Consider the following 24,636-nt stretch of genomic DNA (forward strand, 5'->3'; position numbering starts at 1 on the left):
TCCAAGCAAAGTATCAACTTCCGTTGGCATGACTGATGGGAGTGTCAGACAGATGTCTAGCACACATTCTTCTCCACATACCAGGCATCGTAGAACAGGTAAGATGCAATCTGCCAGATTGGTCTGAATTATAGAAACCATGTGGTATTTAATTCTCTTAAACAAGTTAATCCCAAAATTTGGATTATGCACTCACGACACCTCATCACTAGAAGAGTAGAAGAGTGTTCTCCAAGGTTATCTGGGCGTGGTTGGTGAGTTGGCTTGCCATATCGGAGCAGAAAGAGCAAAAATAGTATCCCTGCTGCGAGTCCCAAAACGAGAGGCAGTCCGCCAAACACAGAGTGCACGAAGTTTGGAAATATGCCTAGGACTGCTTGAAAAGGTGCTAACAGTCCCGAAAAAACTGTCTCAAATACATGTATAATACCACTCGTATCAGACATGTTTAAGAAACGACCTAACATTTCTGAGAAATGTATAGGACAGTTTGTGGATAAAAGGGCATGTATCTCTGCAGAAGTCCTTGCAACTTGCAGATCATACGTCTCTTTGGCCGAGGTCAGTGGCACAGTTTTTTGTAAAAGAATGGCTTTCATTCTGCTTAAAGTATTAATTCGTATAGAAGAGATGTTCAGTGAAGGCCATAAAGATGACTCCCGGTCTGTCTTGGTTTTAGAAAACAATACTTACATACAGCAAGTGATCCTGGCTGATACAGTTACGAGATAGGCTATTCCTGGCAACATGCCACAGCAGCTGTGATCATTCAACATAATATAACTTCCTTTAGAAAGTTGCCTAGAAATTGGATTAATAACTGCAGCTGGTGAACCTTGCAGGTGGCAGGATAAGTTGTTGGAGGAACCATCACAGGCCCTGTGTAAATTAATACCCTGACATAGGAGAGAACCACTTAGTGCATTTTCGCAATTTGTACCACTAAGAAACACTTCTTTCCCCCACTCCAACATCTGTATGTATAAGGTAAATCCCAGGATGTCTTCATGTATTCTTTACCCAACCTTTCATACAAGCCTGCTGGTATATGTTTTAATCAATACTGAAAATGGAAAATTGTAACAGGCAGAGTGATTGTACCGTGCATTATCCATTCTGTTGCTGGTTTCTCATAAACAGTTAATGGCAATCTTTCCAGTTTTTCAATGCTCAGCACCGTATAGTCTGCTCCCCTCTGTGCCAGTGTGATTTTGTTTATCTGTAAGGTTAAATTCAGAAAACAATGACGTGGTGTTGATTAGCCGCTAAGGCACATAGCCTGAACGAAGGTTTTGTAATGTCCAGCCTAATAGCATTATAGAACCCAACTGTGACTGACCATGTTGTAACATGACCAAGTCCTGTTCCATTATGTCTATGGCAGAAGATACTATGTCGTCCAAAGAATATTTTCTGGATGACAGAATGGTAACCCATTGTCAACTACAGATGGAGATTTCTCTAAATTAATGCAATAAATTTCTCGTATTCGTTCTGCTGTCTCTGCTTGCGTAATCTTCCATGCTTCATTATAAGCACCATAGATACCGGTGTACATAAAACGTTTATGACGCGGTTTAGTAGGTCCTTGTAAGAAGTCCCTCAGATCAACGCCATCTTTAAGTAAAGATAAGTGTTGTTTCACTTCCTTTAGTGTAGATTTGTGTAGCCACTCTAGGTACAGTTTCCCCACACTGTATGATGTTACTATCCTTGGATGTTGTCTCTGGACATATCTTAGATCTGGCCTTGTGAATGTGAACCCTTATGTCTTATTCAGGAATCTATCTTGACAGTTGTTTGTATCTGTGGCCTAGATTAACCATTTTTTCCAATTAGGATTTGTTCTGTTTTGAAGAAAAATAGTCTGTACGTCGACCACCCCCTCTGTAGTGTTATTACTATCAGGTGTAGGTGTAGGTATGGACAGATTGTTTACATCTTTTATCTTAGCTAATCCAAGACAAGATGTTTGTTGAACAGTTTCATTTAAAAACAATATTTGTTCTGGGATGATGCAGGCTCTAAATAAGGCTTCCAAGCCCTGCACTTGCCTGTCTTTTGTGCCCAAACAGTTTTTGTCTCAATGTTGTTTTTCCAAAAGTCAAAACCTAATGTAAACATCTGAGCATAAAAGGCTGCAGAATAAAATTGTTTAGTATTAGTCAACATACGTTTCATTCCTGTCTTATTAACATTCTTAAAGTAAAATGTTTCTGGATTTGAAATATTAAAACCTGAAAAGTATGGAAATTTTTCATAAAATGTTTTTGAGCTACCCTTTGGTGGCGTAGGACAATTTTCCCACTGGTTATAAGTTAATGCATTTCTAGGATTTACAGATTTATGCAAGAAATGATGACCATAGTTATTATAACAATACATATTCATGATTTGTAAATTTCGTAGACATTTCTAAGTCTGACATTCTATTATTAACAGTCTCAAAGTCCCAATCATCAGAAAAGGTGTTAGATGAAGCAAAGTCACTCAAGGAAATCTTAAATTAGTGTAGATTCTTCAACAGCTCTGTAGGACCAAAGATGTCATAATCAGTTCTGTCCCAGGCTATACCATCAGGTATAGAGATGGCTGTGATGTTCACTGATGACAAGTCTTGTTGTTCACGATGGGATGATTTGTGTCCCTTGAGGAGTACGTTGATGTTCTTACTTGCTGTCTCCTTTTTAACACATCTTCCATTTATCAGCATTCCCAAAGTAAATACAAGGGTCAATCAAATAAGAAGAAAAAGTACACCCAACACAATCCATAGTTCAATCCATGGTGAAACCAGATAAGTCTTTTCCAGGTGATGAAAAAGTTCTGTAGCTTGTTCTTTAAAAGTTCTTTTTACTGGTGTTGTTTCAGGTTCACTAGGATCCTCGGAAAACATATCAAAGTTAATGAAATAGCCAGAGGCCGTTCTGTCAATTGTAGGTATTGCATCAGGATTCGTTGAAATCGCTGGAATCACTTGAACACTTGTCATATTTGTATAGTCTGATGCTATTTCATTGTAGACAGGTGTTTCTTGACGAGCTGTTATTTGAGTCTCAAGAAGTACAAGTTCCATTGCTTTGTTGCATAGTTCTTCTTTTCGCACTTCAGATTCTTCAAAGGTGATGAGTCTCTCTATTTGAACCTCTTGGATAGTAGCCAGATTCGGGCGTCTGCTACATCTTTAGAGTCTACTTGGCCTACTACTTCTGATCAGCCACATGATGTGGTTTGACCAGGTGGATGGACACAAACCTGTTCTACTTTTTACCAGCAAGGGGCGGAAGTATCACTGTTCTTGATCCGTGGATTGCTAGAACAGGTACTGGTTGTCTGTAAGAAGGCCCAAATTCCTTCTCTTCCACAATCTTTTCTCTGACTAGATCCCTAATCTTTGGAATCTAGACAGGCCTTGCTGGGACGGGGGCTTTCTCATCAGTAGTCATTGGCTTCAGTAACACACTGCTTTAGCTTTTCCTTATTTCATTTAAGTCCTGCAAAACAGCCAAACGATCTTTGATATCAAAGGGTTTTTGTTCTACCACTGAAGTGTGACGATCGAGGTCCTGAACAATCATTCTAGTTCCAAAATGGATTTCATATGGAGTGATTCCCCCTAGAGAACTTCTTGGTAGAATGTTAAGACTACGTTGGACATTTATTAGATGTTTGACCCACCCGTCACCCGAGCCTAATACCCTAGCTGTTATAGATTGCTTTATGTCCCACTTTTTTCTCTCCACTATCGAATTTCCCTCAGGATGGAATGGACTAGAATACCACAATGCAACGCCCAGATTGGCAATGACCTACTTGTAAGCTTTTGAGCAAAATGCACGACCCTGGTCAGAATGTAGCGTGCCGACTGCATAAGTGCCGATAAAGATTTGCAAATCTTTTATAACAGTTTGAGCATCAGACGAGCACTGAGCCCACATCCAAATGAATCTTGAGCATGAATCCACTGCGACCATGATATATTTATAGTTACCATCCCTCTGTAAGTGACCGCAGTGGTCCAGGTAAACGCAAGCTAATGGTTTATCAGAAATTAGCAGGGGCATCTGTGCACGAGGTTTCACTGTAGAGAATTTCATCTTTTGGCAGATTTCACATTCCAAAAATAGTTTTGTGTCTGTTTCCTCATGCGTGCCCACCAGTATCTCTGTTTTAATAACAACACTGTGGCGGAAACATCTGCGTCTGCAGAGGCAAGCCCTTCGTGTGCTGCTAAGATAAGTGCTAATCTGTGTTCCATGTTTGGAATTACTCTATCCCCCACTTCAGGGATTCGAGCAAAAGGAACATTATTCACATCAGTTATGAATGAGTATTTCAGTGGAAAGCCTTTTGGAAGTGTTTTACCACTGTCTTCGCTTGAAGCATTGACAGCTTGCATTATTTCGCCATCTATTTTCGTTTTTGACTGAGTGATTGCAGCTACGGAAGCCGTTTGCACAGCTGCCTTCGCGGCTTCATCAGCCACTGAATTCCCTGCAACGTGAACGCCATCCCGTTGATGACTCAGTGTATGTATCACATGAGTCTTTTGTAGTTCTTGTCATAACTGAACTACTTGTTCCCAAAGCATTTTATGCTTGATTGTGCCACCTTTTGCATCTTTGAAACCATTTTGAACCCAGTTCTGCAAGTATTCATTGTAAGTAACAATACGAATCGCACACTATGAGTGTAGGGAATTCGCATTCAGTATTTTCAAGCGGCATCTTGAATGCTTGTAGTTCAGCTCACTGGAGATTGAGTTTTAGTGACTGCTGGTCGGAATTTGCCATCTTGCCAGCGACCTTTAACGATCGTGCACACAGCACTATAAGCTAGTTTACCCCCATTTGCGGGTTGTGCTGAATCGTCTGTATAAATTATGCATTCATACTGTTGAGGCAAAATCTCAATAGGCAGAGGACATTCTTGTTTGTATTGTGAAATTCTTGTGTTTTCAAATAGGGGTCAAAAACGTATTCAACGTCTGTGCAGCAAGAGAATTAACCCATTGTATCCATCTCAGATGCAAAGCCTTTGCATTTGGAAAGCTTGCTTTGGTCACTGCCTCTAAGGCAGGTACAGGAGTAACGACCATTATGCGCTTACCCTGTGCGAGGGCTCTCTCTTTTGCTACTGGAGTTTGAACCGCAGTCAGAATTTTTGCTGTAGAGGTGAATTTCATTTCTGCTTGTGTGTACAAGTGTGATTTATAAGCAATAGGTACTTTTGCTCCTTCATTAAAGGTTAAGTACGTGAATCCGTACCTTCCTGGAATGATTCGGATCACTAGGTTGCGTAGGTTTATGAATTTTTGTAAATGTGTTGTTGGTAACATGTCAGTTTGCACTGAAAGCAAACTTTTTGTGTGTTTTTGAGTTCAATTAACTGTTTTGAAATCAGGTCTGATTAATTCGTAGAGAGGTTTAACCCCTTCTGTGTAATTTAGAATGTAAGTTCTTCTGAAATCTAGGAAACCTAGAATCGACTGTAAGTTTTTCTGCATTTTTGGAGGTTGGAGCAGCGCACATTTCTCTAGAAAGTTTGCTGCCAGGCTTTTGCCTTCACTTGATAACTCGTATCCTAGAAAAAGGACGTTGAGGTTGGCAATTCTTGATTTCTTAAAATTGAATTTATACCCTTCAAGAGGCGAAGCCCAATATTGTATTGTTCACCCTGTTTAAGTGCCTATCCAAGTCATCATCTGTTAGCTAGATGTCATCGACATATGATAATGCCTCATCATCATAGGTTTGCTGTAACTCTCTTACTCTGGCTGAAAATAACCCTGGACTATTCTTGAATCCCTAGGGGAGATGCCAGAATTGACGCTGTGTCCCCAAAATTGAGAAAGGGGTCAAATACCTACTTTCTGGTGCAATGTTTTGACAGAAGAAACTGTTCGAAATATCTAATGTGGTTTTACATTTTTTACGCACAATGTATTCATTAGTGCTGCACAGTGTGCATTTGGTACTGCAAAATTTTGCAACAAGAGTTTAAATGTCTGTAATCCAAAACTAGACGATATGTATCGTCTGGTTTGGAGACAGGAAACGAAGGATTGTTTTGAGATTCAAATTGTAGAAATTCCTGAGGTCGGGTCCCCACTTTCGATAGTGAACCAGGGGATCCAATGAAGCCAAAAATAAAGAGGGTCGCTGCATTTGAGTATTTCTTCTTTATGCCTGGGGCACCGCCAGAAGGGGTACCCGATTGATTCTAAAAGCATCAAAGTAGTGTTGGCAAAATATCCCTTCACCTAATATGCCAATATTTATTGCACTGGCCCTGCTCAAAACATGTAACGTTTTCTGGGGTCAATATGAATTGGTAATTATTGACCTGGGAAACATAGTCAAGACCAAACAACCGCCTAACCAGGCATCTTCGTGCAGAATCTGTTTTTTAAGTCAAATTCAGTTTTTGAAGCCATCAAGCATAATATAGATATGTTTATTCGCAGTTCTTTATAGAAACATACCTCATCCAGGGTCAGATTTTTGATCTCACTTGTTAAATAAGGGGTAAGGAAAGGTTCTGATGGCCGAAGTGCAGTGAAAAAGCCATTAATACAGAGGATAACTGTTGGAAAAATCCATCCGCTTTGTTGTATCTTGCCCCAGCAAGACATGCTGTCTGTTGCTCTATGTAAACCTGTGTAAAGATAAACATTTTAAGACACTATCTTTATGGTAAATCTATGCATAATAAATGCTTACAAATGATATACAATTTCTGTACAATTTCAACCACAATTTGACGTCTTTAAGTGAAACATAATTTTTTTTTAATGGCTTAATATAGTTGGGACCAGGCCCCTTGTGGCATCAAGAACACATACTTTGAGAGGAAGAAAGAACATAGTAGGCAGCTTCTTCTGCGGAGAAAACCAGCAGCATGTGTGCCAGACATGCAGCTATCTTTTAGGACCAATTTGTAACAGGATTTGGGCATCTAGTTGCAGCAATAGTCGTGTTTGGGTGGTGTATCACACTAGAGTAGATGTTCAAGAGTTGGGCATCAGAGGAAGCCCGTTCACCAAGTTGGCAATGGGCTAAGGGGTGTGCCACAAACTAGTATTAGCTCTTACATGAGACCATTCTGATTAGACCTTGTTAGTGGGTATGTCTGTAGCTATAGATGCCATAGGCACAAGGATATCCAATATTGTGTGTGTGTTGCAGAGCCATTAGGGCTTTTGAGGTGTTATCTTTGTCTTCAGCTGAATGTTTTGAACAATAATATTGTCCAAAGGGTCTGGGTCAGTGGGAAGGATTAGGATCCCTATATGCACTTTGCAGTAGGCTTGTAGGTTGCATCAATAGATTGTAAACACCATAATAAATAAGAGCTGGCCCACGTTTTCCTACGTCTTTGAAACACCAGTTGGAGGGGCTTTGTTAGAAATGTTTAGACAGATTTAACTCCATGTGGGGTCACTTGCACTTCCCACTATCATGCTTAGGACTGATAGGCCACATTTGTTATACCAGCAAAAGTAGCACCACTTTAGTTCAAGCTGGGTGTGGATGATGGCCATTAAAGGTGGAATGGAGCAGTTTTTTTTTTCACATAGGACGTAGGAGCCTTTGCTAAGATATTTGTTGAGTGAACCTAGAGAGGAGGCTCATGAGACACAGAGTTAGGAGCACTTAGCATGCACAAATGGAAAGGGAAAGTAGAGGTGAACTAAGGGTTCAGAGGGTAAGAAGAACGTAAAGTGGATATCTGGGGTTGGGTCAAAAGATGGGCCTAAGGTACTTTTAGGAATAGACAAACAACTAGGGTATTTAGAGGGGGACATTGAGAGTGGGCCGTGAAAAGGGGGTGTATGAACCATGAATGGAGACGTAAGCCTGGGGGAAAATTGTTGCAGACATCTAGTAGCATTAAATAGGAGCAGGGAGATCTATTGTACTTTTTGGGGCACTAAGTAAGGGGGTACAGCGGGAGGGGTGTGTGAAGATATTGGAATATAGTGTGAGGCATCATGGCTTCAAGATGAGCATGTGGGGAACTCGGGACAAACAAAGACATGCTTTGGGAGAGCCATGTGCTACAGAGAAAATGAGACCCAGGGGGTCTGGCCATTGAGGATGAGGGGCACAGATGTGAGTAGTATCATACAAATATGACTGGGTGCCTAAAAGAAATTATAGAAGACAATCTCACAGAAGGTAATTGGTGGAAGGTATGTGCAGAGTGTGCATCTGGGCATGGCATGTAAGACTGTAAGTTTTTGGAACCTGTAGAGGGCAGTTTTGGTATAGGTCATGGAAAAGTAGTATCTGAAGCACACAGATTGCGGCACTTGGAAAAAAACATTTAGGAAGGGGCTTCTGATATGGAGCCTCTTGCGAACAGAAGGAAATTAAGGGATATTATGGGGAATTCAGCTGATGGAGGATGGCACCTCAGGACACACATAGTATGCAATTCAAGCTTGTATACCAGTACCTAGGTACTTATTTTAGAGTATTTGTGTAGTAATGGATCATCATGATTTTAATTATTTATATGTGTTTTATGGATCTATGAATCCGAAATAAACACAGTACTGAGAGGGCTATTAGGGCTGGACGTACATGAAGGCATATGGGACTGGTTGTGATGAAATGAGTGATGCATTGTGGAACACATTGATATCTGAGTTACTAAGAGGTGCTACAAGGTTGGCTTGGAAAGGGTGCAATCTATGGCTCAAGGGGACATAGTTCTAGGGGTCTTTTACAGGAGGGAACTGAGGTAGGGTGCAGAAAACAGAGATACTTTGAAGGACTATTGAGGTTTGGGGGACAGTGCATGCACACATGTGATGATGCATTTGAGACTGGTGGTATTAAGAGAAAAGGTATTAGGGATTGGGTGGCAGTGGCTAGAGTGCTTATACCTGAAGTTCACAGGTTGATGTTGATGTATGGAATGCCAAGAGGGAGTGAGATTTACTTCCTGGAAGATGGTTCAGTTATTGACAGACAGCTTGGGGCTCTAAAAGGGGCAATCAAATGGGTATATGAGAACACAGCACCTGGGGGGCAAATGAAGGGAGTAGTTGGGGCTTGGGTTCACAAAGTAAATGACACATTGGGGCCATTGAAAGGCACAGAATGACAGTCTGTGATACTGAGAAGGGAGTGGAGAAGAGGGTTTCTGAGTACACATAGAGGCTACAATTGGGCAAGACATACCTCTATAGAGGTATTTTTAATGGGGACTCAGAGAGGCAATTGGAGCTTTTAACTAAATGAACACTGCTTTGTGGGCTACTGGAGGACATAGAGAAAGAGAAAGCCTGGGTTACACTGATGTGTGGGTAATGACAAGGTGAAAAGGTGCATAATCTCAGGGAGTACTAGGGGCCTAGGTGCTGAACATTATCTGGCCCTACCTTAAGATGGTTAATGAGGCACAGATTGTGGGAGCACAATGACGGATAAACTGAGGCTTGACTACTAAGGGAGAAGCTCTTTGGGAAGTCATTGAGTTGGGAATTGGAGGAAGCTGTGTGCATAGAGACGTGCTATCTTGGAAGTAAGGGCACAACTTGGTGAGCAGGCAGAAGGGGCAGATTGGGCAGAGCATGAATGGCACATAGCTAGGAGAAATGTGGAGAAAATTGGTAGTGTGGGATATTAAGTTTGTGGTTGCGTTTTGGTCTGCACTCACTAATAGTGTTCACCAATCACTGTACATGAGTCACAAATGCAAGTCCAGAATCCTCACCGCTGACCACCAATGTTAGATTTGGGAGTCTCTAGTTGGCACAAGTAGGTACTTGTGACTAATAGGGACCCTTGCCTATAGTCAGGGTAAGGGGGAATACTCTTAAAATTACCCCTGCTCACCCCCTTGGTAGCTTGGCACGAGCAGACAGGCTTAACTCAGAGGCAATGTGTAAAGCATGTGTGAACACATACAGTAATCAAGTGACAACACTACAGATGGACCCCACATAAGTTTTATATCAAAAATAAGTATTCTTTTCCATTCTTTTATCGGACCATAACCCTATAATTGCGGATATGCTTTGGGAATGCCCTAGTAAATTTGTTAGATCTGGACATTTGATAGGAAGCTGCTATTAGACAAACAGTATCAGCAGCATATGGGTTCTTGGATGTCTGAATTTATGGATATTTATCGGGGACCGCCCGAGACTGTGTGGTTTGGGACGCGTTCAAAGCCGCGTTGCGTGGAGAAACAAAATGTTTTGCATCGTACCGATGGAAATTAGCTCAGCAGCAGATTAAAACCAGGCTGGATAAATTAAGGACAGCGGAGCTTGAATTAACCACCAATATTCGATTGGGGCTTCCGTTAATGCAAAGTCAGGAGTCGGTCGCTATATGCAAATCTAATCTGCTTTATCCACTATATCAGGACTTAGCAGCTAAATGTGTCCAGTTCTGTACGTCAATGTACGAATTTGGGGAAAACTCTGGCAGGGTCCAGAGTTGCTATCCATCCGTTTAGAATATAGTACTTGGTGATGCGGCAAAGGGGGTCCTGACTCGTGTTTTGGAACCAAGCTATTTTAAGAAAATCAAATTTACGACTTGCTAGACCCTGTTTTCTAGCTGGCATAAAATCTGCTCCCTCTTTGCCATTCCAAAGCTCAATTAATATACCCCATTTACTGCCTCCGGTTTGTTACCATCAATCTTTCAGGATGGGATAATGCTCAAATGGAGGTCCTTAGGCCTGAAGGTAATAGGTGATGTAGCCCAGGATGGCCACATGGCTTCCTTCTCCTTTCTTAAGGAGAAGTTTCAGCTCCATTCCAATCACTTTTTTGAATATCTGCAAGTCAGAAGCTTTTTGGACAAATATCTCTCTCAAAACACCAATATGTATGTCAAGATCCCCCTTGTTGAATTGATAAAGAAAAAATCTAGAATATGTGTCCTTTATCAACATATGTTATCCAAACTTCCGGATGATCTAGAAGCCCAGAATACAAAGCTAGCCGCTAAATTTGGTGTCCCTATAATTGATCTGACTCTTTCACTTCAACTAGCTACATCTGTTTTAGTCTCTGGTACTTTAAGAACCCAAAGTTATATGGCCTTGTTTAACCTCTATTATACTCCTGCTAAGATTGCAAGCTGGGGTGGTGCTAGAGGATCTAGGGGGGATTCTTGCTCTAGATGTAAATTATTCTCTGCGGATGCAGTTCACATGTTTTTTTCATGTCCGGATCTGAATATATTTTTGAATGAAATTGAGATTTTTTTGAATCAAGTACTTAAGATTCAGGTCCAGTTCACACCAGAGCTAATTATAACTGGGTATGAATACTCTACTGTTTTCGAAAGAACAAGATATACTCGCTCATTTCTGTTTATTGTAATGGCCATGATTAGACTATGCATAACATCACAGTGGTTAAGTCCTGAGGCCCCTAGTTTTAGTCAATGGAAAGCCAGAATGCTTGCATGGCATAAATTAGAATCATCGGTCTATTTTTGAGGGGGACGAGACGGCGTACACTTGCATCTAAGAACTGGGCCCCTTTTGAGGACTGGCTTTCGCATTGAAATGTATTTCTCTTTATTTCTTTATTGTTGCATTGGATGGTTTTTCTTCTTCTTACTTTGTTTAGGTTATTTAGAATTGATAATGAACTGTCAAAACTTCTTTTCTTTTGATTTATGTTTCTGCATTTACTCGATGTATCTATTTGTTTCCTTAAACTCTATGCTTTGTCTGTTTGCCTCCTATTAACTGCAAAATAAAAATAAAGTAAAAAAAAACAACAAAAAAAGTATTCTTTATATAGACTTATCACAAGACCACAAACGACAACAATCCACAATAATGTACTTAAAATGGTAGGTTTAGCGTAGTTCTTAAAATGCGACACTTTGAGTCAAAGTACCTTAAGATGCGACACGCAGGGCAACAAAAGTGTTGCAAGATGGAAATGCGGCAAAGATCCGGTGCAAAGAAATAAAGATGTCAAGTTCTTCCTGATGCAGCACGCTTCTCCGATGTTGCAAGAAGTCTCGGCTCAATGCGTCAGCTACTGCGGCAACACCCTTGAGCAGGGATGCGATGACAGCGGCTTTGGCGGTGACACTCTTCTCCGACGATGCGAGATGCTTCCACTCGATGCGACAACTGCTGCGGTGACACCCTTGTTCAGTGATGCAATGGCAGCAGCTCCGATGGCGGCACGCTTCTCCCTGGATGCGAGGCGCTTCTTGTGATGCGGTGCAGTGCGACAGCCACAGCGGCGACATCCTTACTCAGTGATGCGACGGCAGCGGCTGCAACGGCGACATGCTTCTTCCTCGATGCGAGACGCTTCTCTTGATGCAGTGCAATGCGTCAGCTACAGCGGCCACATCCATGGTACGACGGCATCGGCTGCAACGGTGACAAGCTTCTTCAGGGTTGCAGGACATTTATTGAGATGCACTGCAATGTGTTAGCTACAGCAGCGACATCCATGATGCAACGGCAGTGGCTGCTAGAGCGACGCGCTTCTCCCTCTTGAGTCGCGCTTTCAGCTCCTTGCGACACGCAGTCCCTCCGAAGGTCCAGAACCGCAGCAGGCACTTCCAAATATTGCTGGGGGTCGAAGTTTGTTGTCCCTGAGACTTCAGCAGGAGGCAAGCTCTTCTCTCAAGCCCAAGGAATACACAACCTAGCTTGGATAGTTAGACAAGAAAATACCTTTTCAGATCGGGGGTCCCTAGTTGGCAGAGGTAGGTACCAATGTCCCAATAGGGACCCTTGCTTTTAGTCAGGGTAAGGGGGATACACTCTTTAGATAACCCCTGCTCACCCCATTGGTAGCTTGGCACGAGCAGACAGGCTTATCAAAGGCAATGTGTAAAGTATTTGTACCAACACTCACAGTAACACACTGAAAACACCACAAATGGACTCCACACCAGTGTGGAAAAATAAAATATCTTTATCTAAACTACACAAGACCAAAATGACCACATACACAGTTCAAGAATAAGTCTCTAAAAGAGTTCTAGGATTTGCATCAAAATAGTCGACAGTTGCGTCACGGTTAGCCCAAAGTACCTGTAGATGCGACAAAAGTTCCAAGTGGTAGCTGCAGCGTTGAAAAACAAGCAATGCGTCACTCCTGAGACCCTGGGGAGGCAATGCGACAGTCCCGATGCACGCAGCGGGCATGTTGTGATGAATCCGGTCTGCATGGGGAGGGATGCGATACCTTGTATGGATTGCAGTGCGCAGGTTCTGTAGGAAGTGTCTCTTACAGGCACGAAGAGACAATCTTGGGGACGGCGACGATCTCTGGTGCGGTGACGATGCGGGGCGCAGCATTGATCTTCTACTCTCGCGGCCCCTCAATACGAAGGCTCTGCGACGATGTTCGCAGCGACATGATGCGGTCCGCAAGCAAGCGGTGAGGCGATCTCACCCAGCGACGACAGGATCTGCGACGATACTCGCAGCGTCAGGAGTCTTCCCACACCAGGGCGATGCATTCCGCAAGCGAACGATGCGTCAGTACTTGCAGCGGCAATATGCGCTGCGACGATCTTCGCGGTGACTGGAATTCTCTCGCACTGTCGACGAAGCGCTCCCCAAGCAAGCGATGCATGTAAATTGCAGATGTTCTTCTTTTCTCCTTGTCCAGCTTCCCAAACAGCAGGCACCAACTTCCAGAGGCCCCACAATTGGGTCAAGCACTCTAGGAAGGGCAGAACTCTCTCAGCAGAGTTCGAGGAGAAGCTGGGGGTGAAGTCCTTTTGTTCCTGGGACTTCTTAACAGGAGGACAGCTCTCCTCAGGCCCTTGGAGATCTCTTCAAGCAAGGGGATACAGCATACAGCAAAGTCCTTCCCCTCTCCTTGGCAGCAAAGCAACTGCAGGTCAGTCGACAAGCCCACAGCAGTTCAGTCCTTCTTCTTCTTCAGTCTTCCAGCTTTCTCCTTGGCAGAGGTTCCTTCTCGATTCCAGGATGATCTAATTTTCTGAGGTCTGGCCATCCCTTTTTATACCAGTCTTTCTTTTGTTCTCTGGAGGCAGATAGGCCTTGGCTTAGTCAGAACCAGTTCTGGTCAGTCCTGGAGCACTTTGTTTTCCAGACTTCCTATTTCCTTTCAGAGAGAGGGGAAGGGTCGTCAGCCGCCCAGCAGGAGGTTGAGCCAGCATTGTGGAAGGCAGGCAAATCCCTATTCAAGCCAAGGTGCTATCCCCTCCCACCACTCAAGATGCAGATGCAGCTATTAAGCCTAGGGCTGACTCATCCAGCCTCCTGGGGGCTCCCCAGCCCCTGTCACTCACAAACCAGACAGTCAATTCACAAACAGGCCAAGGCACACAGAAAGGTCAACCACTTTCTAAAAGTGCTGTTCTCAAACACAGGATTTAAAAAAAACATCCTTCCTAAAAGATAGGTTATTACATTCTGAGTTCAGGGATACCAGACTTTAATTTTCTATATTGTGCCTATGGGAAGATATGCAGGTAAACATTATAGACAGCATTCTCCATTATAGACCCTGACAAGATAGCCTTACAATAGTGAAAAATGAAAAAGGCTGTAATTCACTACCAGAGCATGTCACCTACACTAGTACATGCTCTACCTTTCACATACACTGCACCCTGCCCAGGGGGGCCTTCCATAGGGGTGACTAATGTGTATAGAAAGGGAAGGGTTAGGCCTGGTCAGTGTGGACACTGGCCAGGTCAGCATGGCAGTTGGTAACTGCACACAGGCACTGCAGTGGCAGGCCTGAGACACCATTTTAGGGCTACCCCTGTGGATGGCACAATCAGTGCTGCAGGCTCACTAGTAGCATTTGAATCACCTGCCCTGGCACAATCAGTGCACATTCCTAGGGACTTCCTGGTAACACAAATATGCCAATCGTGGATAACCAATCACAATAACAATTTACCTAGGAAGCACTTGCACTTTGACACTGATCAGCAGTGGAAAAGTGCCCAAAGCATCTAAACCAGCAAAAACAACATCCAGCACAGCGTCAAAAATATAGACGGTACAGGCAAAAAGTCAGGGGAAACCATGCCAAAGATCCCAGGTCTAACATACCTACTTTCTAAAAGTGATATTTTCAAACACAGAATGTTAAAATCAACTTCACTAAAAGATGTATTTTATCATTCTGAGTTCAGGCATACTACAGTCGAATTTCCACCATGTTCCCTGAGTCAGTTAGGATTATAAAATGTAATAATCTAACTGCCCATTCTGGCCTATGGAGAAAAGGTAGCCTTGCAATAGTGAAATACGAAAATGGCTGTAATTCACTATATGCCACACACACCAGGGCATGTCCTACCTTATATTACAATGCACCCTGCCCTTGGGCCTACCATAGGGGTGTCTTATATGAAGAAAAAGGACGTTTTAGGGTCTGGCAAGTGGGTGCACTTGCCCAGTCAGCATGGCAGTACCAGACTGCACATATGCTCTGCAAGGTAGGCCTTAGACACCCTTTTACAGGCTACTTCTATGGGTGACACAACCAGTGTTGTAAGCCCACTATCAGCATTTGGTTTACAAGCCCTGGGCACACTCAGTGCACTGTACTAGGGTCTAACAAGTAAACCAAATCAGCCAATCATGGAGTCACTAATCCATACATTAATTTATAATAGGGAGAGCATATGCACTTCAGCACTGATCTGCAGTTGTAAAGAGCCCAGAGTCATAAAACAGCCAGCAACAGGTTCAGACAAAATAGAGATGGGACACAAAATAGTGCAGGGATGACTCTGCAAAAAGGGCCAAGTCCAACAATATTGAGTTAAGATATATTACATTAAGGGGAGACTGAGGGCTAGAATAAAGATAGGAGCGCACCTTTGCCTGGTAGAGAAAGAATCAGATTGTAGTTAACTAAGGAAACAGAAGATAATTGCCACTAAAAGGTGCAAAAGGGTGACAGAATGTACAAATATTGGCAAGATGGGATCGACGGAAGTCACATAGAAGTGCCAAGTGTTGGTGGGGTGCAATGCTTGTAGCACTTGCAGAGGGCAGTTGGACTGGGACCATAGAGGATGCTAGGAGGTATGGGAGTACTGAAGGGTGCAGTGAAAGTGTAATTAGGCAGGCTGTCGGCCAAAAAAGGTGCAAAATTTAGGGCAACCAGGGGCCACAAAGATGGCCAGTTAAAGTTGTGAATTGACAATGGTGACACAGTATTTGAAGCACTTGGATGGAGCAGGACAGAACCGAGGGAGCATCACCTTAGAATTAACTCAGGGGCAGCATGGAGGTACAAAGATTTGCAACTCAAGCAACATCTCCCGGGGTGTAGGGCATCATAGGGTAAAAGAAGAGGGCATTTGTGTATTAATGGGAGGTTAAGCCTATGGAAAATGATTGAAAGCTACAGAGGCGTCGGTTGCAATTGTGGTTGTGGAAAGAGCGACTGTTTCATTGGGATAACAGGTAGGACACAAAGGCAGTATCAGTCTGGGGGCACTGAGAGATGCAACAGAGTGAATTTGAGAGAACAATTGGCAATTGAATCTATGTCCATAAATAAATATGGTACTATCAAAAGTAACAGGAAGCCTGGTGATCCTTTAATGGGTCTTTTACAAAGGATAGAGATTTTCTAACCACTTCAAGCTACCCTAAAGCTAACAAGAACATACATTCTAGGTGTGTTCAGGGATGTGTGGGTGGTGGATTTTTAGGTGAAAGTTTATCAGTTTTTGTGGGGTTCATTTTGCCGGAATCTCCACCCCCATCGCTGAAGTAGCAGTACTACCTCAGGAACACAGGGTCAGACAAATCATTAGGCCACATATATAATGGCAATGTTAGCTACATTCTACCTAAAACTCTTGTGCATTGGCTGGGAGTAGAAATTGGCAGTTTAATGGTATAAGTCCTATACAATACCAAAAGAACACTACAAACCCCCATCCCTGACTACCTTAATAGAGCTGCCAAATTGGAGAACCTGGTTCAAATCTTGGTAAAGACTTAACATCATGTGATCCTGGCAACTCATTAAATCTCCCCAGTGTCATACAAAAATGGTGTTCTGTAGGTTTCCTAGACCTTTTGGGCCTTGTGTCACTGCACCTGCTGCACTATTCAAATCATGACCCTAGTGCCTGCAAGACAACTGCACTTGTAACTGCTTGTTTTGTAGTAAAATATAGCAATAATAGGTGTTCAGTAGTTTCCCTAGCCCTTTGGCCCTTTGCCACTGCACCAGTTTCACAGTTCACATCATGACCCTAGTGCCTGAAAGGTAACTGCACTTGTGACTGATTGTTTGGTAGTAAAGTATAGCAATAATCGGGATGGCTCTCATTAAGAGAGTGCGAGTCAGGGGCTGATCTGGTGTTGAGCGAAGTTACATTGGCGTTTTTGATATAAAATGTGATTTTTGGTGCCAATGGGTGGTAGCAGTGGGTGCCAGAACAAGCATAGAAGGTTGGCAGCAGAACAAGAAAGAAAATTCCCACATTCTACAGAAGTATACATATGCGCTTCAGGGTCACACTTTAACACTGACAAAATCAATAGACATGTTCTTTTACCAGCGGCTTCCCTGCTTCATGGCCACACCCCAAAGCTTGACACTTGCATCGGCTGGGGTGGGACCTGGTCCCTGATTCCACCGCCCACCTGAGGGGCGTGGCAAGGCTTGATGCACTTCAAGCGAACCACCAGACCGGCAGCACTGGGTTCTTTTACTGGCGGCTTCCCTCCTTCATGCCCGCACTGCAAAGTTTGTCACTTGCATCCGCTGGGGTAGGACTCGCTCAGCCAGCCCACAGTGCGCTTGAAGGGCTGGGCCATACTCAATGTGTTAAAGGGGCAGGACCAGACCCTAGCACGGGACACGTACATGCCATGACCAGGTGTGTCCCCAGGTGAACAACGGGCAATACCCTTCAATGATCAATACACTTGAGGGCTTGAGGAGTTTTATGGACCTGCGTAAGCTGACTCCCCACCAAATAATGTAACACACAAAACAAGCCACGGGTCCAATATAGGAGGAGGTTAGTATGTCATGCAGGAGGAGGGATTCCCTTTTCCGGACGGTTCCCCTCAAACACCAGAGGTGTCTTGCTTCATCCAAGGGGTGCCCCCTCACACAAAAGACCTAGTCTTTGTGTGGGCTACAACCACCTCTCTACGAGGGAGGAACTCAGGGATGCTTTTATTTTGACAGGCAGGGTGCTCAAAAACCCCAATGTGAGCTGTTGTGTGTGTGTGTGGGACAAGAAAGTGCAGTGCTGTGATGTGGAGGTTTAAAAATGGCTACAGGGATAGTTATATTGTAACTTAATTCAACTACCCAGTGTCAGGATTAAAAACAATGAAAAGCTGATGACACAGGTGCCAACATTAGAGACACATGCGTAGCTAGACCAACATGTTTCGGCCAGGAGGACCTAAATAGTGTCACAGCCTTCTTCAGGGTCAATTTGTTCAGCTACTGCAATATATAAAGAGTGTGCACGTGAAAAAAACTTGAAAACACATGAATAAATCCAAACAAAATTGATACTGAACCGGTGGTTTGACTATTCAGTACGGACTGCCTACAACAGCATTGGGTTGTGCAGTTCACTACATCTGTCCAGGCGTATTAGCCAAATGGTACGTGCACCAGAAGCAACAGGGGGTGTGTGTGGATCCTCATCAGACAAGCAAGTTCAGGGCAGGTAATCACGAGGAGGCAAGGCACTGGAGAAGGTGCCATTTTCTCATAAGGTAAGCAAGGTATTTCCAACACGCTACCTCGCTTTCACTACCGTCCTCCCGCACTGATAAAATCTTTCTATATATATATATCCCCATACCTTGATACCTCGTAGCACTTGAGACCCAGAAGTTATGATAGATTTAACTCGTACTAGCTATCACCTGGGTCCCATCCCTCCCTTCACCCCGCGCTACTCTAAGGCTTTATACCTTATTTTTTTACCTTTCCTCCCCATTACCGCCCTTCGCCCTGACCAGGGACCACAAAACATGACCTTACGGTAATAATTACCCTCATATTATTGTGTTTTTTACATTTATGTTTTTCTCATTTATGTTTTTCTCATTTATGTTTTTCTCATTTATGTGTACGGTTACAATGCTTTACTCATTATTCAACATGTGAATTTGTGTACTGAAACTATATAGTTGCTACTGTATACTCAATCATTTTTATGTTTGCTATGACGTCCTTACACCTTTATTATGCATGACTTGCACTTTTGCCTTCCTCCAAACTTTCTGCCCCCCCATAGTTTTTTTTCCCCATAACATGTCATTTACTGTCTTTTGGACTATGTTGTTTCCGGCCTCTGCACCGACGTGTTCATGTATACGTACTCCGGCCTTTGATCCTCACTGCCGTTCTGTCTTCTTTCCTTCCTCTCTTTTTTTCCCACCTGCCCTCTGATCCCCCTTCGCATGTGTCTACTCAACTTCCAACTTTTATCTTACTTCACTTCTTAAAATACTTATCCTTTACTTCTTCCTATCCTTGTGCGGCCTCATATTGTCTGTCTATGTCTAAACCCTTTACCCACCATATGTGACATCATGTATACGTGGTGATATGTCCTATTTTATTTATTTATTTAGTGTTTTATAGAGCGCGAACCAGACCCGTGAGGGTATCAGAGCGCTTTACAGTAGTAACAGGTAGGATACAAGAACATAGGGGGGAAAAAGTCAAAGGGATAGGGACAGGTGTATACAGCATATGGTAGAACAAACAATCATAATCCAGATACATTTTGGGGTGGGATCAAATCGATACATTAAGCTAGAGAAGCAGTCTCAACACCCGGGGGTTTGTTTGGAAGTGCCGGGTGGGTATCATAAGGAGAAAAGGCCCAGAGATAATGACGTAACAATAGGCGAAGCCAGGTTATGGAGGTGATTGTAACATGAGCGTTAGGAGAGGAATTTGCCCATTAGGAAAGTTTTGGCCCTCTTTTTTGAAGTGAGCTAGAGACGGTATTCTTCGGATGGCGGGTGGGAGTGTGTTCCATATTCTTGTGGCAGCCCCAGAGAAGGCTGGATTATACATTCTTTTTTCCTGAAGCTTTCAGGTTGAAGCAAAAGGTCTCTGGCGGACCGGGAGTTTCTGGCTCCTCCAGATATCACAGGTTTCTGGGTGAGAAAAGCAGGGGACTTAGAATAAAGTCCCTTGAGGGTGATGAAAGCCAGCTTGAATTGTATTCTGGCCTCAAGAGGAAGCCAGTTCAGAGCTTTAAGGTGGGGTGAGATATGGTTGTACTTCTTAGAGCCGGTTAGAAGTCTGGCGGCGGCATTGAGGCAGGCTTTCAAGGATGCCAGAGAGCTACTGGGTAGGCCTGCGAGGGTGGAGCAACCATATTCTAGCTTAGAGATGACTAGAGCCTGAATTGCCAGTTTTAGATCTGGGGTGTCGAGGAATGGTTTCAGGTTTCTTAGGTAGTTCAAGTGAAATCTGGAAGTTTTGGCCATTGCGTTGATATGGGCATGCATGTTCAGGTTGCTGTCTAAGGTAATTCCAAAGGATTTAGCAGAGCCCACAATGGTAGGAGAGCAGTTTAGCGCTGTGATAGCCTTGAGCCATTCTTGAATGTCTGTATTGGGGTTAGGTTTTGCAATTAGGAGGAACTCCGTTTTTTTAGCATTGAGTTTAAGCTGGTAAGATGTGAGCCAGTGAACAGTCAACTTCAGGGCCTAATTCAGGAAGCGAATGTCCTCTGGAGAAGAGATTTCGATGTAGAGACCGGGACTGGATCCGCTGAAGCCGGAGAGCTATCGACCTATCTCCCTTCTTCCTTGGGTGGCAAAGATCACAGAGGCCCATGTTAATAACATCTTAACAAAACACCTAGCCTCTGCACACCTATTGGATCCTACTCAGAATGGTTTTAGATCTGGACATAGTACAGAGACGGCACTACTATATATGGTTGAACATCTCCGCTCTGTACTAGATGCAGGTCAAACGGCGGCACTGGTCCTTTTGGACCTTAGTGCCGCCTTTGACACTGTATCCCATACCATTCTTATCCGTAGGCTTGGTGAGGCAGGCATTTCAGGCAGGGCGTTGGACTGGTTTCGATCATTCCTCCTGGAACGATCCTTTCAGGTGCTAGTGCCGCCATTTAGATCTAAGCCTCATGCCATCACCCAAGGAGTCCCGCAGGGTTCGGCGTTGAGCCCCACTCTCTTCAACCTGTACGTTCAACCATTGGCGGAGGTTGCGAAGAGTTGGGGTCTCACAATGGTATCATACGCCGATGATACCCAGTTGGCGGTGGCCCTTAACGGGGATTCTGACCAACTGGCATCGAACTTTGCAGATGGTTTGAGGGCTGTTGCTAGTTGGCTTACGGCCAACTGTTTACAGCTCAACGCCCTTAAAACCGAGGTGATGGTACTGGGGAAACATTCTGATCTGTGGGGTGCTAGCTGGTGGCCCAAGGAGCTGGGACCTCCCCCTAAACCTGTCTCTGAACTTAAAAATCTTGGCGTCTGGTTGGATTCCAAACTAACCTTCTCGCTCCATACTAAGAAGGTGGCATCTATGTGCTTTGGCATATTACGTGGTTTGAGGCCTATCCTCAAATTTTTTGATGCCCCTACTCGCCAGATGGTGATCCAAGCGAGCGTATTATCGAGGCTCGATTACGCTAGCTCACTGTTCTTAGGCGCCAACCAGGCGGAAGTTCTGCGACTCCAACGGGTACAGAATGCGGCAGCCAGGGCCCTGGTGGGCCTGCCGCGGTTCTGCTCTGCCCGCAGTACAATCTTCAAGTTGCATTGGCTACCAGTAATTAGACGCATAGAGTTTAAGACCCTTTGTTTTGCGTTTAAAATTTTGAAAACTGACACTCCCGCCATTCTCCAGCACCTCCTGACTTTGTATACCCCTTCGCGCAGCCTTCGTTCTGCCGGCCAAAATCTGACACTTGTTCCGCGTTTCCATAAATGCAGATTAGGTGGCCGCTTGTTCACGGTGTTGGCTTCCAAACTGTGGAACGCACTTCCTGTCCACATTCGCTCTTCAGAAGATCTCCTTGCCTTCAGGAAAGCTGTTAAAACGTATCTTTTCCCTCTGCCTTATTAATTCCCCCTTTCTTGTCTTGTTAGTTATGTTACCTTTTCAGATATAGCGCCGGGACGCCCCTTCGCTGGGGCAGCTGTGCGCTCAAAAATTCAATTAACATAACATAACATAACATAGAGCTTTGTGTCATCAGCATACATGTGGTAGGAGATATTGGCGGTGCTTAGCACCTCTAAGAGCAGTTCAAGGTAAAGATTAAAGAGGGTAGGGGACAAGGTTGATCCTTAAGGGACTCCGACCGTGACTGGAGAGGAAGCGGACAAGTTACCATTGATCAGGACTCTCTGTGAGGGATTCTGGAGGAAGAACCTAAACTAAGCAAGAAAAGTGCCAACTAGGCCCATTTTAAGATTGAGGCGATTCAAGAGAATTTAGTGGTTAACCGTGTCAAAGGGCAAGAATATGTCCAGGAGGATCAGGAGACAGGTTTTGCCTTGGTCAAGGGCTTGAAGGGCATCATCCACGATGTAGAGGAGTGTGGTTTCCTTGCTGTGCCCAGGTCTGAATCTGGATTGCAAGTCGTCTAGTAGGTAGAAGTTGGTGATGTGATGGCTCAACTGCTGTTGTTCACATTTTTCCAGCACTTTAGCTAGGAGTGGGATGTTATAGATAGGTCTGTAGTTGTCAGGAGAATCAGGATCTAGCGTAGGTTTTTTTAAAATGGGGACAACCTGGCCAGCTAAGAGAAGGTCCGGTATCAATCCCAGTAAGAGGGCAGCATTGATTATTGCAGTCCAAGATGGGATGATAGCCTGGGAGGCAGCGGCTAAGCAGTTTGAAGGAAGACAGGCATTGTAGTGAATGTTGGGTTTTAAAGAGGATAGAATTTTTTAGACAGATTGTTCATCATAGACTTTAAAGTTGGTCCAGAATGCTTGGTTTTTGAGGGAAGTCTGGGAGGGCGGCGCAGAGTGAGGAGGTAGAGCCGGCGGGGTTTGGAGATTGGTAGCAGATATGAATTCCTTTCCTAGGGCCTAGATTTTATAACAGAAGGAGGAGGAGAATTGCTCGCATGGGATTGGAGATATAGGAGTTTCTTTGGACGATTTAGCCAGTTTGGTCGATTGGTGTTCGACCAACTCGAATAATTTGAAAGGTCTATTCTTGGCGTTATCCAGTTCTGTTCTGAAGAAATATTTTTTAGAGTTGAGGATTTTCTTGTTATAGGCATTTCTGGCCTGGCGGAGAATTTAAGATGGGCTGCTAATGGGTGCTTTTCCCAGTTCCATTCTGTTTGTCGGAGGGACCTCCTCTCATTGTTGAGGGATCCTTTGAACCAGGGGTTCCTGTCTTTGATCTGGGTTCTTTTTAGTTTTAGCGGAGCAAGGTCATCGATAATGTTGGATATAGTTGTGGAATAATGTTCAGTGAGGTTGTCGACCGTGGTGAGATTTGGAGGAGGGTAGAGGTCAGTTTCACAACGGGCAGACAATTTCTCGTGGTCAAGTTTCTTGGTGTCTCTGATCCATCTTTTGGGGATCACCGTTTGCGGTGTCCATGTCTTGTGAGTGCCAGGTATAAGGAAGGTGATAGCGTGGTGGTCACACCAGTCACAAGGATCTATGGAGATGAGTTTGACCGTAGATTCCTTAGAGATGATCCAGTCTAGAATGGCGCCTTTCGAGTGAGTAGGGAGAGAGCAGGCTTGGTAAGGGCTCGGTTGGCCAAGAAGTCTCTGATGGTGTTGACTAGCAGGACCCTGGGGTTGTTCCAGTACAAGTTAAAGTTGCCAAGAAAAATGTCATTGGAGTTATGGGAGGCTTTGGCTGTGATGATTTCCATTAGGTAGACATTAAAAGTGTCTTATTCCCAACACTGTAAATGCTACACGCACAGTTTTCCAAAATACCAGTGACGTCTCTAACGATGTGTCTGTCACACTGTATATCTTGCATGGTATTTGGTCACATATATTGTACAGCCCTGAGGAAGCCCCAGGTGGATGGCCATGTTAAGGGGTGAAACACCTGTTGGCTGTAATTTGATGTTGGTCACCCAAGAGAAAGTTGCAGTATCCCTGTAACTACATAAAACACATTTGCAAATAAGAAAACTGCAGTCTGGAATTTTTACCGCAAAAAAACACAAATAACCAAGATTTGTCCTGATACTTCTTTGGAACTCTCTTATTTCCAGTGGGATGGGGATTCCCCACTGTTAAGGGCAAATATGTTACCTATATTCAACTCAATAATATGGTTACTATGGGATTGGAACCTTTTTCCCCCTCTTTTTCCTCAGATTGTGGACTGGGCCACATCTCTTTCGTTTGCTTCTTGGTCATAGCACAGAGAGAGAGACTATTGGGGTGAGTGGAGCAAAGCCTGAGTTTGATTTATTTAGACATTTGGTTGGTCTAAAGGGCCAGTGTTATGTCTGAGGTGGAGGCAGACATTTTACTCTGGTCTTGGATCTTCTCCTGTCGAACTCGGTACTGAGGAAATTTGATCTATTGGTCTAAGCAATGGGGAAGCGGAAATGCCTAGGGAGGGCCCTGTCTCCTACATCCTACTCAAAACCCACTTCAATTGATAGGGTGTTACTAAGGGCCGTAGGGGTGGTGGCCA

At 44.0% G+C, this 24,636-nt stretch overlaps 1 protein-coding gene across 3 annotated transcripts in view; it reads right to left on the reverse strand.

Annotated features, from left to right (window-relative positions):
• LOC147683298 (thiamine transporter 2-like) overlaps window positions 1–24,636 on the reverse strand; it is a 422,353-nt gene that overhangs the window by 228,839 nt on the left and 168,878 nt on the right. For all 3 annotated transcript variants that reach the window (XM_086943745.1, XM_086943746.1, XM_086943744.1), the window contains one exon: window positions 6,485–6,657. In XM_086943745.1, the coding sequence (XP_086799871.1) occupies window positions 6,485–6,634 (150 nt within the window). In that variant the 5' untranslated portion in view covers window positions 6,635–6,657. The remainder of the gene's footprint in view (window positions 1–6,484; window positions 6,658–24,636) is intronic.

The sequence above is a fragment of the Lissotriton vulgaris genome, chromosome 11 (assembly GCF_964263255.1).
Source record: "Lissotriton vulgaris chromosome 11, aLisVul1.2, whole genome shotgun sequence".
NCBI classification, from domain to species: Eukaryota; Metazoa; Chordata; class Amphibia; order Caudata; family Salamandridae; genus Lissotriton; species Lissotriton vulgaris.